Source organism: Capsicum annuum, chromosome 5 (genome assembly GCF_002878395.1).
Source record: "Capsicum annuum cultivar UCD-10X-F1 chromosome 5, UCD10Xv1.1, whole genome shotgun sequence".
Classification (NCBI taxonomy): Eukaryota; Viridiplantae; Streptophyta; class Magnoliopsida; order Solanales; family Solanaceae; genus Capsicum; species Capsicum annuum.
In genome coordinates, this window is record NC_061115.1 from 199,446,027 (window position 1) to 199,458,664 (window position 12,638).

Genomic DNA, 12,638 nt, shown 5'->3' on the forward strand with positions numbered 1-12,638 from the left:
AAGGAAAAATGTTAACATACACATATTTTTAATTGAACAACTTAAACATTTTACCTTCGAACGTGCACAGCTCCAAAACTTACGACCAAGAATTTTTGGAGTCCTTGATATTTTTATTTTTATAATATTCATTGCATTTACATACATCCAGTTCAATTCAATATAAAAACATTTCGAATTGTTGAGACATTATTATTAAGGGATTCTCAAAGTCCAAAAAGGTGATATTAGTAGAATAATATGATAGATGGATGAGATAAAATTGAGTGAATAACAACACATATATATGTGAAAAAGTTGTACCATTTCTCAAAAATTGAAGTGACAAAACGTTCACTATATAAAAATCTTTTCAGAAATAACAATCAGGTGGCGAATCTCTCAGTAGTTTTGTGGGCAAAAGTTTTCAATAAGTGCTGTTCATTTCGACTCTTAAGTATGAAAAAATATTCCTTTTAACTCCGAACTCATATAATAACGCATTTGAGCACTCTTGGGGATCAAGGTTGCTTCCTTCGGCAAGCGTTAAAAATGATCAAAGTCATTATTTCACGATTATACACTTTTTTTGTTAACTTTTATCTTACAACTCAAATGTTGTTTTAATAATATTTATGTGCTTTTCTTAAAAATTTCTCATTGAAACAAAATATACGTGTCAAAAGATTAGTTATTGAGAAAATGTACGACGTACTCAATGCAATCCCATAAGTGGATCTAAATGCAATCCCATAAGTGGATCTAAAGAGGGTAATAAAGATAAATATTAGCTAAATTTATATTTAAGAGTAATTAATCGTTGTTGTTTTAAGACCACACCACATTATGAAGAACAACATTATGGAAAAGATCACTAGAAAGCAACACACCAAATGGTTGAGATTTGAGAAGTTAAAAACATCTCACAAGAACATTATGGCAAGAGCATTTTATTTGAAGAGCATGATAGTCAAGTACAACAGCATTACAGCTCTATCACTATCCCATCTAATAAAAACCAACTTCTAAAACATATATTATGCCTGAAACTGCAGAAACAAACACTGCAACTTTGACATGGAAACCCGACGAAGTGAAAATATAGAACGGAGACGAAAGAGTCCTATACGTAAAAGCACTTCTTGTGATTTGTACAGGCCACTTGGATACCGGTGTATAAAAAGAATGGAACTGGCACAGCTTAGAAAACAAGGCATTCCGATTGGAATGTGACTCTGGAAGCAATTCTAGCTAGCAGAATGCGACACCTAAGAAGAACAGCAGCCACTTTTTTGGTTAACAGGTTGTCCGCGTATCTGCACGGTGGGTGGCTTTGCATTGTTTGATGCTGGCTGTGTTGCCATCCTGTATCAAGTAGTCAAAAACGTCAAACAAATAAAATTTTGGCAAAATATATATGGACTACCTACCAGCTTTTGTTCAGACTGTAGTGAAACATACCGCTTTTTAGCATATCAAGATCATATCTTAATGGGATTAATCAGTTTCAAGCAATTACTCCATAAAGTTTTGAAAATAGTTCCATAGTCAAACTCGCGTGAATACAGGTTCGAAGTAATCAATAAGGAGGTGAAAGTACTAGAATAATGAACAGAAAATACCTATTCTTTATCTCAGCTGCCATTGCCATGAAAGCTTGCTCAACATTAGTGGCACTCTTTGCACTAGCCTCCATAAATGGAATGCCAATTTCATCAGCAAATGCCTAGTATGTGAATCAAGAACTATTTCAGTCAATTGAAAAGCATTGTGCTAGAAGGACAAACCAAAAAAGAAAATGAACAGAATGCTAGATCTTAACCTTTGCTGTATCGTACGACACTGCTCGGTTATCATTCAAGTCAGACTTGTTTCCAACCAAAAGCTTGTTTACATTTTCGCTTGCATAGCGATCAATTTCACTCAACCATTGCTTAACATTGTTGAAGCTTTCTTGATCAGTTATATCATAAACTATCTGCCAGAATATTCAAAGAAAAAATACAAGAGTAAGGATTTCATCAAGCGAAAAGGAAAAAAGTTAACTGATTCATTTGCTTTATAAAGGAGTCACGGAAACATACTATTATGCCATGTGCCCCACGGTAGTAACTACTTGTGATTGTCCTGAAACGTTCTTGTCCAGCAGTGTCCCACTGGCAAATGTAACACAGACGAGGACTTAAAATTTCATTTTGAAAATGCATAATGACAGGAACAAAAGCTAGCAGATAAATTCAGATTATTTTCAATTGTAAAAGAACACAACTCAATCCTAGAGCACCTGATATCTGTATGGAAGAATTAAAATAAAGATTCAAGTGAAGTGCATAAATCCATGGAAAACCACACAGAATATTATAACAAAAATATTAGAAGTTGTATTCATCACCTAGCTAATTTGTAACCTCTAAAGCTACTTGACCTTTTCCAAAAGAAATTAACATGAATAAATTCTGTCAATTCTCAACCCAAAAAAACTAAAAGAAAGAAAGAAAACCATACAATTTGAAGTTTAATAGTCTTCCCATCTTGCTCCACAGTACGTATTTTCTGCAACATAAAGTAGGAACTTCACCAACTGCAAGAATTTTATATATGTAAGTCACTACTAATTTTGGCTTACAAAGTCAACACCAATTGTGCTGATGTAGCTGTCCAAATAAGAGTCATCCTGCATCAGAAGAGAAGGAAGCAGTTAATCAGCTTATAAAACATAATGATCTAGAAATGTATCACATTTGTTTGGACACAAAGCAAGATTTCCAAAACAATTAAATCCAGTGCCCATCACAAATGCTAAAGAGTTTACATCACTATCAAAAGGCAATTTACACCAGGATTCTAATAACTGCAGACATCTACATTTGAAATAAAAAATGACTGTACTTTATCCTCAAGGCATCTATCATTTTGTTCTTTCCCCACAGCCCAAGACATGCTGGCAGGCACAGTTCTCCATGTTGCTGTCTTCCTTTTCTCTATTTTCTAACTATCATCAGCTGCTTTAAGCTTTCTCTTAATAGCTTGTGCAAATGTATTTGACAGGAAGGGTCCAAACTCGAGATCAAAAAAAAGCCAAATAAAATAGAAATGTGGCATTCACAAGGATAGTCATGACATAAGTATGTGCATGACCTAATTGAGCAATGACCTAATAACTTGGACCTAACCTGACAGAAATTCTAAAATGCTTAGATAAGGCTATAGAGGAGCAACATGGGGCAACTTCCATATCTGCTGCTAAATACACGAGCACATGTCAACATGTGCAACTTCCCTGGTTTCATTGCTTATATCAGCCATTAAAAGAATCATGCAAGTAACATTCAGCTCAGATGCAAAAGTAACTATAAGTGGGACAAAATTGAATGAGATGAAAATACTCACGGCAAATCTCAGGAGAAGACATGACTTTCCAACACCTGAATCTCCTATCAACAGAAGTTTGAACAAGTAGTCACTGCAGAAAGCATAAGAAGAGACGGCGTTAAGTTCCATTTGAGCTGAAATTAACAATAATCTTTATAGGCAGATAGATTTTTATGAAGGGAACTTAAGAAATACAAGGTCCCATCCAGTAAACCTTCTGGCATCTTTAGGTCGAGGTGCAAACTAGTAGTCAGCAAGAATTGAGGTTACATAATGAAGCGGAGTAAGAACCATATGGTCCTAAGTTCAAATTCTAGAGGAGGCAAAACACTAAGTGATTTCTTTCTGTCTGTTCAAGCCTTGGTGGATAAAGGTACCCCCAGTGGCTACACCATAGATTTGTCAAGGTGCATGTAAGGACCTGGACACCATGGTTATAAATAAAAAGAAGAATCGTGTGAACATTGATAGGACCCCAGCAACCTAATCCTTATGAATCAAATCCATCAAAAATTCTCTACGAGCACCTGGACTAAGACAAAAAAGTGATCAATACAGTTCTTTTTTATCTTGTTATTATGGTAATGTCAGGACAGCTTGTGTACCTTGACCAATGCATGGGGCAGCCTGCTACAGCCAACAAGCACAAATTCCGTGTAAATCAATGCACATAGAAAACTCATATTCTTCCCTTTCTTGAGATTGATTTGAATAACAGGCAGAAACTAAAAACCAAAATGGTACCAACCAAGCTCCTAAATCATCAAATAAGAATCAAAGAAAATGGTCAATTTAGCACTCAAAGGGTGTCGCATAGCGGTCAATGAAGTGGTTTGAGAACCATGAGGCCTCACATTCAAATTCCAAAGATAAAAACACTAGGTGATTTATTCCTATCTGCTCTTGTCCTAGCCTTGGTATACAAAATTATCACGTACCTATGGAATTAAACTGACCCGAACACCACAATTATCAAAGAAAAGGGCCAATTTTAGCACTCGGTCAATGAGAATCATGGCGTATCCGGTTCAAATTCTAGAGACAAACTTCTTGTTGGTGAGATGTGACAAATATCCCGTGGAATTAGACGAGGTGCGCAAGCTGGCCCGGACACCATGTTATCAAAAAAAATAAAACACTAGGTTATTTATCCTATCTGTTTTAGGCTACGAGCTAGCCTTGCTGGACAGCTTTATCTGAACCCCATGGAATTAAACTGACCCAAACACCACGATTATCAGGAAAAAAATGGCCAACTTTAAAATTTTCATGGATCTAAAGGACACGACAATTAAATATAAGATTCAATTGAACAATCAATAAAAATCTACGCGATCCAAGCTGAAATCAACATTTCAATAGCATTTTTCAACACAGAGAAAAAAAATGCTAGCAATGAAATTCAAAGGAGAGGGTATTTTCAAAGAACTGACTATTCGGAATTCATGATTTTGCGAAACGATTAACGATTTCGATTAACACTAATTTAACTTGATATATGGGCAGATAGATCTTTACGAAGGAAGTTCTTAAAGAAAATACAAGGTCCCATCCAGTAAACCTTCTGGCATCTTTAGATAGAGGTGCAAACTAGTAATCAACAAGAATCCAGTAAACATTGCACCCACGGTGTGGCCTAGGAGTCAATGAAGTTGGAGGCAATGCACTAGGTGATTTCTTCCTATATGTTTAAGCTATGGTGGATAGAGGTACCCGGTAGCTACCTCGTCGATTAGTCAAGTTGCATGTAAGTTGCTTCGGACAGCACGGTTATAAATAAAAAGAAAGAATCAAGTGAACATTGATATGAGCCGAGCGACCTTAATCCTTATGAATCAAATCCTGCAAACATTCTCTACGAGCACCTCGACTAATAGCCTGTTGACCAATCTTCTAAAATCAGCTTATTTAATTAGTGGTTTTTCCAAAAGTGTTTTTCAAAAAAGTATTTTTGGTGAGAAACAATTGTGTTTGACCAAAAAATTTAAATCACTTTTTTGCAGCAATTTGTATTTGTCCAAGCTTTTAGAAGTGCTTCTAAGTGGGAAAAGCTACTTTTTTAAGCTTATGCTACTCCCCAGAAGCACTTGTTTCTCCCAAAAGCTTGGCCAAACACAACATTTTTTTAAAAATAAGCACTTATGAATTTTGATCTCCAAAAGCTTCGTCAAACAGGCTATAAATCAAAAGGTGATCACGGCAGTTCCTTTTTTATCTTTTAATTATGGTAGTGTCGGGCTAACTTGTGTGTACCAAGACTAAGCTGCTACAACCAACAAGCACAACCAATGCACATAGAGAGCTCATAATCTTCCCCTTTTCCAGATAGATTTGGATAATAGGCAGAAACTAAAGACTAAATTTGTACCAGCCAAAATCATAAATCATCAAATAAGAATCAAAGTGAATGGTCAACTTTACCACCCAAGGGTGTCGCTTATTGGTTAATGAACTGGGTTGAGAACCACGAGTTTCAAATTCCAGACACAAAAAACACTACCCCTCTATACCAAGACTAAGCTGCTACAACCAATGCACATAGAGAGCTCATAATCTTCCCCTTTTCCAGATAGATTTGGATAATAGGCAGAAACTAAAGACTAAATTTGTACCAGCCAAAATCATAAATCATCAAATAAGAATCAAAGTGAATGGTCAACTTTACCACCCAAGGGTGTCGCTTATTGGTTAATGAACTGGGTTGAGAACCACGAGTTTCAAATTCCAGACACAAAAAACACTACCCCTCTATTCCACCCCCCAAAGAAAAAAACACTAAGGGGTCGTTTGGTAGAATGTATAAGAACAATGCAAAATATAGTGTATTAGTAATGCTTGCATTAGTAATACTTGTATTATTTATGCTTGTATTAGTTATGCATGTATTATTTCTTATACATTGTTTGGTTTGCTTACATAATTTCTATAAAAGAAATTTTTGTTTACAAAAATACCCTTCTTTGATTTTGTACACTTTTTTGCAACAAAGTTCTTTTGTTATTTCAAACATAATTAGTATTGTTGAACTATTATATAGAGGTTTAGGATTAATTGCAAGACCTTCGTCTTTGCGCAAAATGTTACACCGACGTATTAACATAGTCGAAACAAAAATAAAATACAAGACGTAAAATTAAGAAATAGGCTCAATTTTTTTTTAAAAATCTTTTTAAAAACTCTCAAAGCAAAGCAAAAATATGTTATAGTTATTTAAATCATCATTCATTGTTGTAAATTCAAATGGCGGGAAAAAAAATTGTGAAATGTTTTGAAAAGATTCACTATTACAAATTAAAATGGCGGGAAAAGAAATGGTGAAATATTTTGAGAGGGAAATTAAGGGGTAATAAAGTCATTTAATAAGTTAATGCATGTGTTTAAAGTCTTTGTATTACTAATACATAGGAAATAGAGTGTATTACTAATACACACTTCAATACACAATAGAGTGTAACTAATGCTTGTATTAGTTATACATAGGCAAAAAGTCGTACCAAACAAGGTACTAGCAGTACACATTAACTAATGCATGCATTATATTTTACAATACACTCTACCAAACGGCCCCTAAGTGATTCTTCCCATCTGTCCTATCCTTGATGGATAGACTTAATAAATGTTGTTAATGGGAGGTGGCACGTATCCCATGGATTTAGTCGAGGTGCCACGAAAGCTGTCCTGAACACCACAGTTATTTTTTTTTTTTTTGTAAAACCATTATTTCCCTGACGCACTTTCTCAAGGGGTTCCAAATTCATCTTTCTCATTCACTCTATTCCTTTAGAAATGGATTTTAGCATAAATGGCTTTTTTTTTATCACAAGCCTTGTTTTATAGAAATGAAATTGTGATTTATTCCGATCTATTCTAGCCGTGGAGAATAATTAAACTGGTCCGAACGCCATGGTTACCAAAAATGCTTGTTATATATATATATGATATACATAGAAATGAACATGGTAATCTAGTCCTATTTGTTCTAGTGAAATCAAATTCTCCCGAACACCACGATTATCAAAAAATACCAATTTCAAAACATTCATGGATCTAAAGGACACAACAATTAAATACAAAATTCAATTACGCTATCAACAAACTCCGCAAATCCAATCAGAAATCAACATTCAAATCGCATTATTCAACACAAAAAAATGTCTAGACATGTAATTCAAAGGGGATTTTGAAGAACTAACTATTCGGGATTCATGATTTTTGCGAAGCCGATTGATCCAAATACGAGAAGGGAACCGGAAAGATTCTCTGTTCCCAACGGCCGTATATCGCCGGAAAATCGGATCGTCGCCGGGAAATCGCCGAGGGAAAATGTTGACAGCGCGTGAGAAAGAGATAGATCAAATGAGTGATGAGACAGTAATATATATATATATATATGGGCACCGACGAAAGGGATGAATGGTTTTGGGGAAACTAAACTATAATTCTGCTTTGCTTTATTCAATCATCAAAACTATTTTGGACCACATACTCCTTCAATATCAATATAAGACAAAAAGAAAATTATTAGTACTAGTAGTATCTAAAAAAGTGATTTTTTTCATGGTGTGTTTGGTGACACTTCGTTAAACAAATAGATATTTTTAAGTCAAAAAATTAATGAAAAATATTTTTGCTTCATTTCAAATAGTTCAAGAATAATTTCGATCCCTTTTCATTTTGATTATAATAATTATACTCAATCTCTATTAACCTAATACGATCATTAAAAAAAATTAATTAAAGGTATTTTTTAGTAGGGATTAAAAAAAATTAATTAAAGATATTTTTTAGTAGGAAGACTTACGCGAAATAGCCACAATTTGAGCAAAAGGGGCACGGGACAGCAACACTTTCAAAAATTATAATTTATAACTGATGTATTATTGTATTTGTAGCAGTGAATACAAGCGTATCATCGAATACAAACCTTCTTTCTCTTTTTTCTTTTTTCGTATTCTATATTTTCACTCCTCTTTTTCTCCTTCTTTATATTTTATATTTTTCCCTCTCTATGTCTTCCTCAAATGTATCAAATTTACATTTGTATTTAATATACGAAAAATGTTCAAAAATATTCCTAAACTATCTGAAATAGAGCGAAAATACACTTTGTTAGTTTTTTGACTAAAAAATTATAATACACTGTAATTTTTAGCTCAATTCTGCTTCTAATTGCATGCATAAGGGGCTTAAGACTTGAAATTTTCACTAAGTGTTGGGGACTTAGTCATTTTCAAGACCCCTAAACTTTGAGGATTTTTATTTTGGTCTTCCCGACCTCGAGATATTGTTTTCTGAGTTAATTCATGTTCAGGGAGTAAAAGTATGCCCCGGAGGAGTTTCGCATTTTTCTGACAAGGTTTGGGGCATGTTTGGGCCATGAAACTAGTGGGTCACCTTGATAAGCTTGCATTACAACATTAGTCATGACCTCATACTTACCGCGTCGCGGTGAGGGATTTCTTCAACTGCAACAAGACCACATCGCAGTGAGGATGTTATGTCCAGATCTTGATTTAAATGATTGGGGGGCAATTGGGTATTTTACACCTTCAACCTAAATGGTCCATAACACGACTTGGGGCATATTTTAGGGTATTATTTGCCCTTCTTCTCAAAATCACTCTTAAGAAAACCCTCCTCCTTCCCCAAGAACAAATTTAATTCCTTTTTCGCTAAGTAATCAATAATTCAAGCTCCCCAAGTTCAAGAACCTTCAAGAAAGCACCAAGATTAAGGTTTCTTCTCAAGATCATCTCCCAAGTCTTAAAGGTCAAGTTTACTTCACCAAGACAAAAACTTTAAGGCTTGTGGGGTTATGAACAAGGGTACCCTTTCACCCTTGTGCCCAAAGTGCATAGTTTTAAGGTTTAATTTACTTGTGTTGAATTAGGGTTCATACCCAAATTGCTATATTCTTGAAGTCTGTTATTACCATGATATTGAAAGCTTTAAGTACATTAAGGATTGCTTATATTCATGTTTTACTTGTAAGATTCATATTGTGATTTCGATTTCATCATCTTTACTCGATATTGTTGAAAGATTTTAATGTGATCATTGAGCATGACTTTTTGTTATGAATTTTCATGAATTTAAAGCATGAATTTTAAACCCTGAAGTGAAGTATTGAGTTTACAAAAAGATTATGCTCTTAAGATCTATTGACAAGTTTTATATCATAATTTAAAGCAAAAAAGAATCCACATTTGTTCATCCTCATTATGATTTAAAGTAAGAGATGCATAACTGGTTTTTATTCTATAAACCCTTGTGCTATTTTAAGGTGGATTTCCTAAAGTATGAGCATATAAGTAATATGGAAGTAGTATTTAGCACCGAGTTAGGTATGAGTTTGAGGTCACATGCCCCAGAACTACGTGCCATTGTAGGTTTAAGTCCCAATATGGGTTAAGTATAGTGATCACTAAGTTAAAGTTCTATTTTGATGGAAAGGGTAGAATAACTCTCCCCAACGTGGGTAAGACATTGGACTTCATGATAGCTCACATGGTTTATGTTGGTTAGAAGAACCTTCCAAAAGAAAGAATAAAAGTAAAGCTTTTATAAACTAAGTGTTATGGCTCACAAAGTTTATTCTTATGCTTCATTACTCATTTTTGTGATTTTGCAATCTTTGTTTATTCAAGCTCAAGGTGAGTCATTTATACTTAGCATGCATTATTGAAAGTTTATCTGAATATTCAGTTATTATATTATGTATGCATTCACCCCCACATACTTATTACATTTAGGTACTGACCCACATATATGTCTATGTGCTACATTGTCTTATAATATAGGTTCTGGTGCTCAGTTCCAGCAGCACGATTGATTACAGGCATCATCACCTACATCCTGACTTTTGGTGAGTCCTCATAGTCTGAGGACCCAGTTTATTAGACTTTGATATTGAAGAAGTATTTCAGTTATTTGTTTTCTATTCATGTTTGGGTCAGCTGGGGTCTGTCCCAGTAGCTCTTTAGTTAGAAGTAGAGGCTTGTTCGACTATTTTCGTTTTTAGTTCAAAAGTGTCAATTTTAAAGATTTTCAAGATAAGGACTTTCAATTAAGATATTAATTCAGTTATATTCAGATTTCATATGTCAAGTTTACTTTTATCATGAGTTCCAAGTTTATAAGGCTTAAAGGATTAGCTTGGGACTACTTATAGTCTTGGGCACCGTGTGATGTATAGGGAGTACTTTCGGGGTGTTACAAACTTGGAATTAGAGCCTAAGGTTTTAAAAAGTCCTAGGGAGTCAGACAAGTTGCGTTACGTAGAGTCTTGATCATGGATGTGAAGCGAGCCACATTTATAAGCAAAAGGTTACGAAATGAGTAAGGAATCATCATTTCTTTCATAATCTATTATGTGTACAATTGTTTTTATCTTTCTTAACTCATGCTTTTACGTGACAGAAGATGCCTCCTCACCGAGCCAATGCAGAAATGGCGACCAACCAACCATGCACGCCGACCCCTTGAATGAGAACGTATCCTATGCTGAATTTTAGGTTGTCTTTCAGGCGTTGGCCCACGTTATGAATGCCAACGTTCAGGGCAACTAACACGTGGCAGTTCCCACTTCAGCAAAATGGTAATCTAGTTGCAGCCAGAATTCATGATTTCATGAGGATGAATTCACCAGAGTTCTATGGGTCAAAGATGGATGAAGATCCTTAACGCTTCACTGATGAAGTTAGAAAGATTACCCAGATTATGCATGTTACTAAGAAGGAGAGTTTATAATTGGCATCCTATAGACTGAAGGGTATTGTTTATGATTGGGTTGTTATGTTGAAAGAAGGCAGAGGTGAGAATGCAGCTCTTGCAAGTTGATAGGTATTCTATAATGCATATCTGGATATTTTTTTTTGCATGAGATGAGGGAAGCTAAGGTGGAGGAGTTTATGAACCTGAGGTAGGGCTCTATGATGGTGAAGGAGTACTGCCTTAAGTTCACTCAACTATCTAAGTATGCTCCCGAGTTGGTATCTGACTTTAGATCTTATATAAGTAAGTTTGTTACTGGGGTATCTGATTTGGTATTCAAGTAGTGTAGGACTGCCATGCTTATGGGGGATATGGATATTTCTAGGTTGATGACTCATGCTTACAAGATTGAGGCAGAAAAGTTGAAGGAAAGAGAGAAGAGAAACAAGAAGGCCAGGATGGAGAAGTTTGAGTATGGTCAACCAAGGTCTAGAGAGGGAAACTGTTCTCAGTTTCAGGGTCATTCTTCAGTGCCAACGTCATCTTTAGCCAGTGCCCCTACACCTAGGACCAAGTAGGAGCAGTAGGGCAGGACTTCTAATCCCAGGTCTCAGATCAGTGTGGGTGAAAGACCCAATCATCCGATATGTGCAAAGTGTGACAGGATTCATCCGGGTGAGTGTTTGCTAGGAAAAAAGGGTTGTTATAGGTGTGGAAAAATAAGACACGGAATCAAGAAGTGTCCATATGCTAAGCAGGGAAGTAGGGATGGTTATCTCCATACTCAGGTTATTAATGCACTAGCTTCACCAGCTTGCCTAGTTCCTCTTCAGGGTGTATCATCCAGTACCAGTGGCGGTCAGTGCCAGAATTGGTTCTATGCTTTACTATCTCGATAGGAGTAAGAGAGTTCACCAGATATTATTACTGGTATGCTTCGTGTCTTTCATCTTGATGTATATGTGTTGTTAGACCCGGGGTTACATCTTTTTTATATGACTCTATTGATTGCGATAAATTTTAGGTCAGGACCTGAAAATCTCTCTAAGCCCTTCTCAGTCTCCACTCTTGTGGGTGAGTCAATTATTGCCAAACGAGTTTATGAGAAATGTCCTATTACTATCCTCTATAATATCATACTAGCAAACCTAATAGAGTTCATGCATCAATAAATTGTCGCACCTAAGTGGTGAAGTTTCAGATTCTTGATAAGGCAGTTTTTGAATGGAAAAGTAGTTATGTGTCTCCTAAAGGTCGTTTTGTATCTTATCTTAAGGCCAGAAAGTTGGTATCAAAAGGGTGAATCTATTATTTAGTTCAAGTCAAAGATACTAAATCTAAAGCTCCAACAGTTCAGTCAATCCGTGTAGTTAACGAGTTTTTCGAGGTTTTTCCCAAATATTTGCCAGAGGTACCTCCAGATACAGAAATAAAATTCGGTAGTGATTTTCTCCCTGATACTCATCCCATCTCCATCCCTCTATAACGTATGGATCCATCCGAGATTAAAGAGTTAAAAAAGCAGCTTAAAGACCTCTTGATAAAGGTTTATAAGTCCTAGTGTCTCTCCATGG

General features: G+C 35.5%; 1 protein-coding gene across 3 annotated transcripts; it reads right to left on the minus strand.

Moving 5' to 3' along the window:
* Positions 1-913: 913 nt before the first annotated feature.
* On the minus strand, positions 914-7,863 carry LOC124898973 (ras-related protein RABD2a). Of its 3 annotated transcripts, XM_047413323.1 has the most exons (9): positions 7,545-7,684; positions 3,957-4,106; positions 3,370-3,442; positions 2,606-2,653; positions 2,485-2,532; positions 2,064-2,135; positions 1,802-1,957; positions 1,602-1,705; positions 914-1,344 (listed from the first exon to the last, which is right to left on the minus strand). In XM_047413323.1, the coding sequence occupies exons 2-9, from the start codon at positions 3,968-3,970 to the stop codon at positions 1,248-1,250; spliced, it is 612 nt and encodes a 203-aa protein (XP_047269279.1). In that variant the 5' UTR covers positions 3,971-4,106; positions 7,545-7,684; the 3' UTR covers positions 914-1,247. The 3 variants fall into 3 exon arrangements, with proteins under 3 accessions (XP_047269279.1, XP_047269277.1, XP_047269278.1); XM_047413321.1 differs by lacking the exon at positions 3,957-4,106 and having other exon boundaries at positions 7,545-7,863; XM_047413322.1 differs by lacking the exons at positions 3,957-4,106; positions 7,545-7,684 and adding an exon at positions 4,785-4,813.
* Between the last annotated feature and the right edge of the window lie 4,775 nt (positions 7,864-12,638).

Bases quoted from the DNA above. Each gene is read 5' to 3' on its own strand.
- LOC124898973 (XM_047413321.1), bottom strand. The intron at 2,654-3,369 runs GTGAGTATTTTC...CTTCTGATGCAG, and splicing joins GTCTTCTCCTGAGATTTGCC to GATGACTCTTATTTGGACAG. The intron at 1,706-1,801 runs GTTAAGATCTAG...TTCACATACTAG, and splicing joins TGTCGTACGATACAGCAAAG to GCATTTGCTGATGAAATTGG.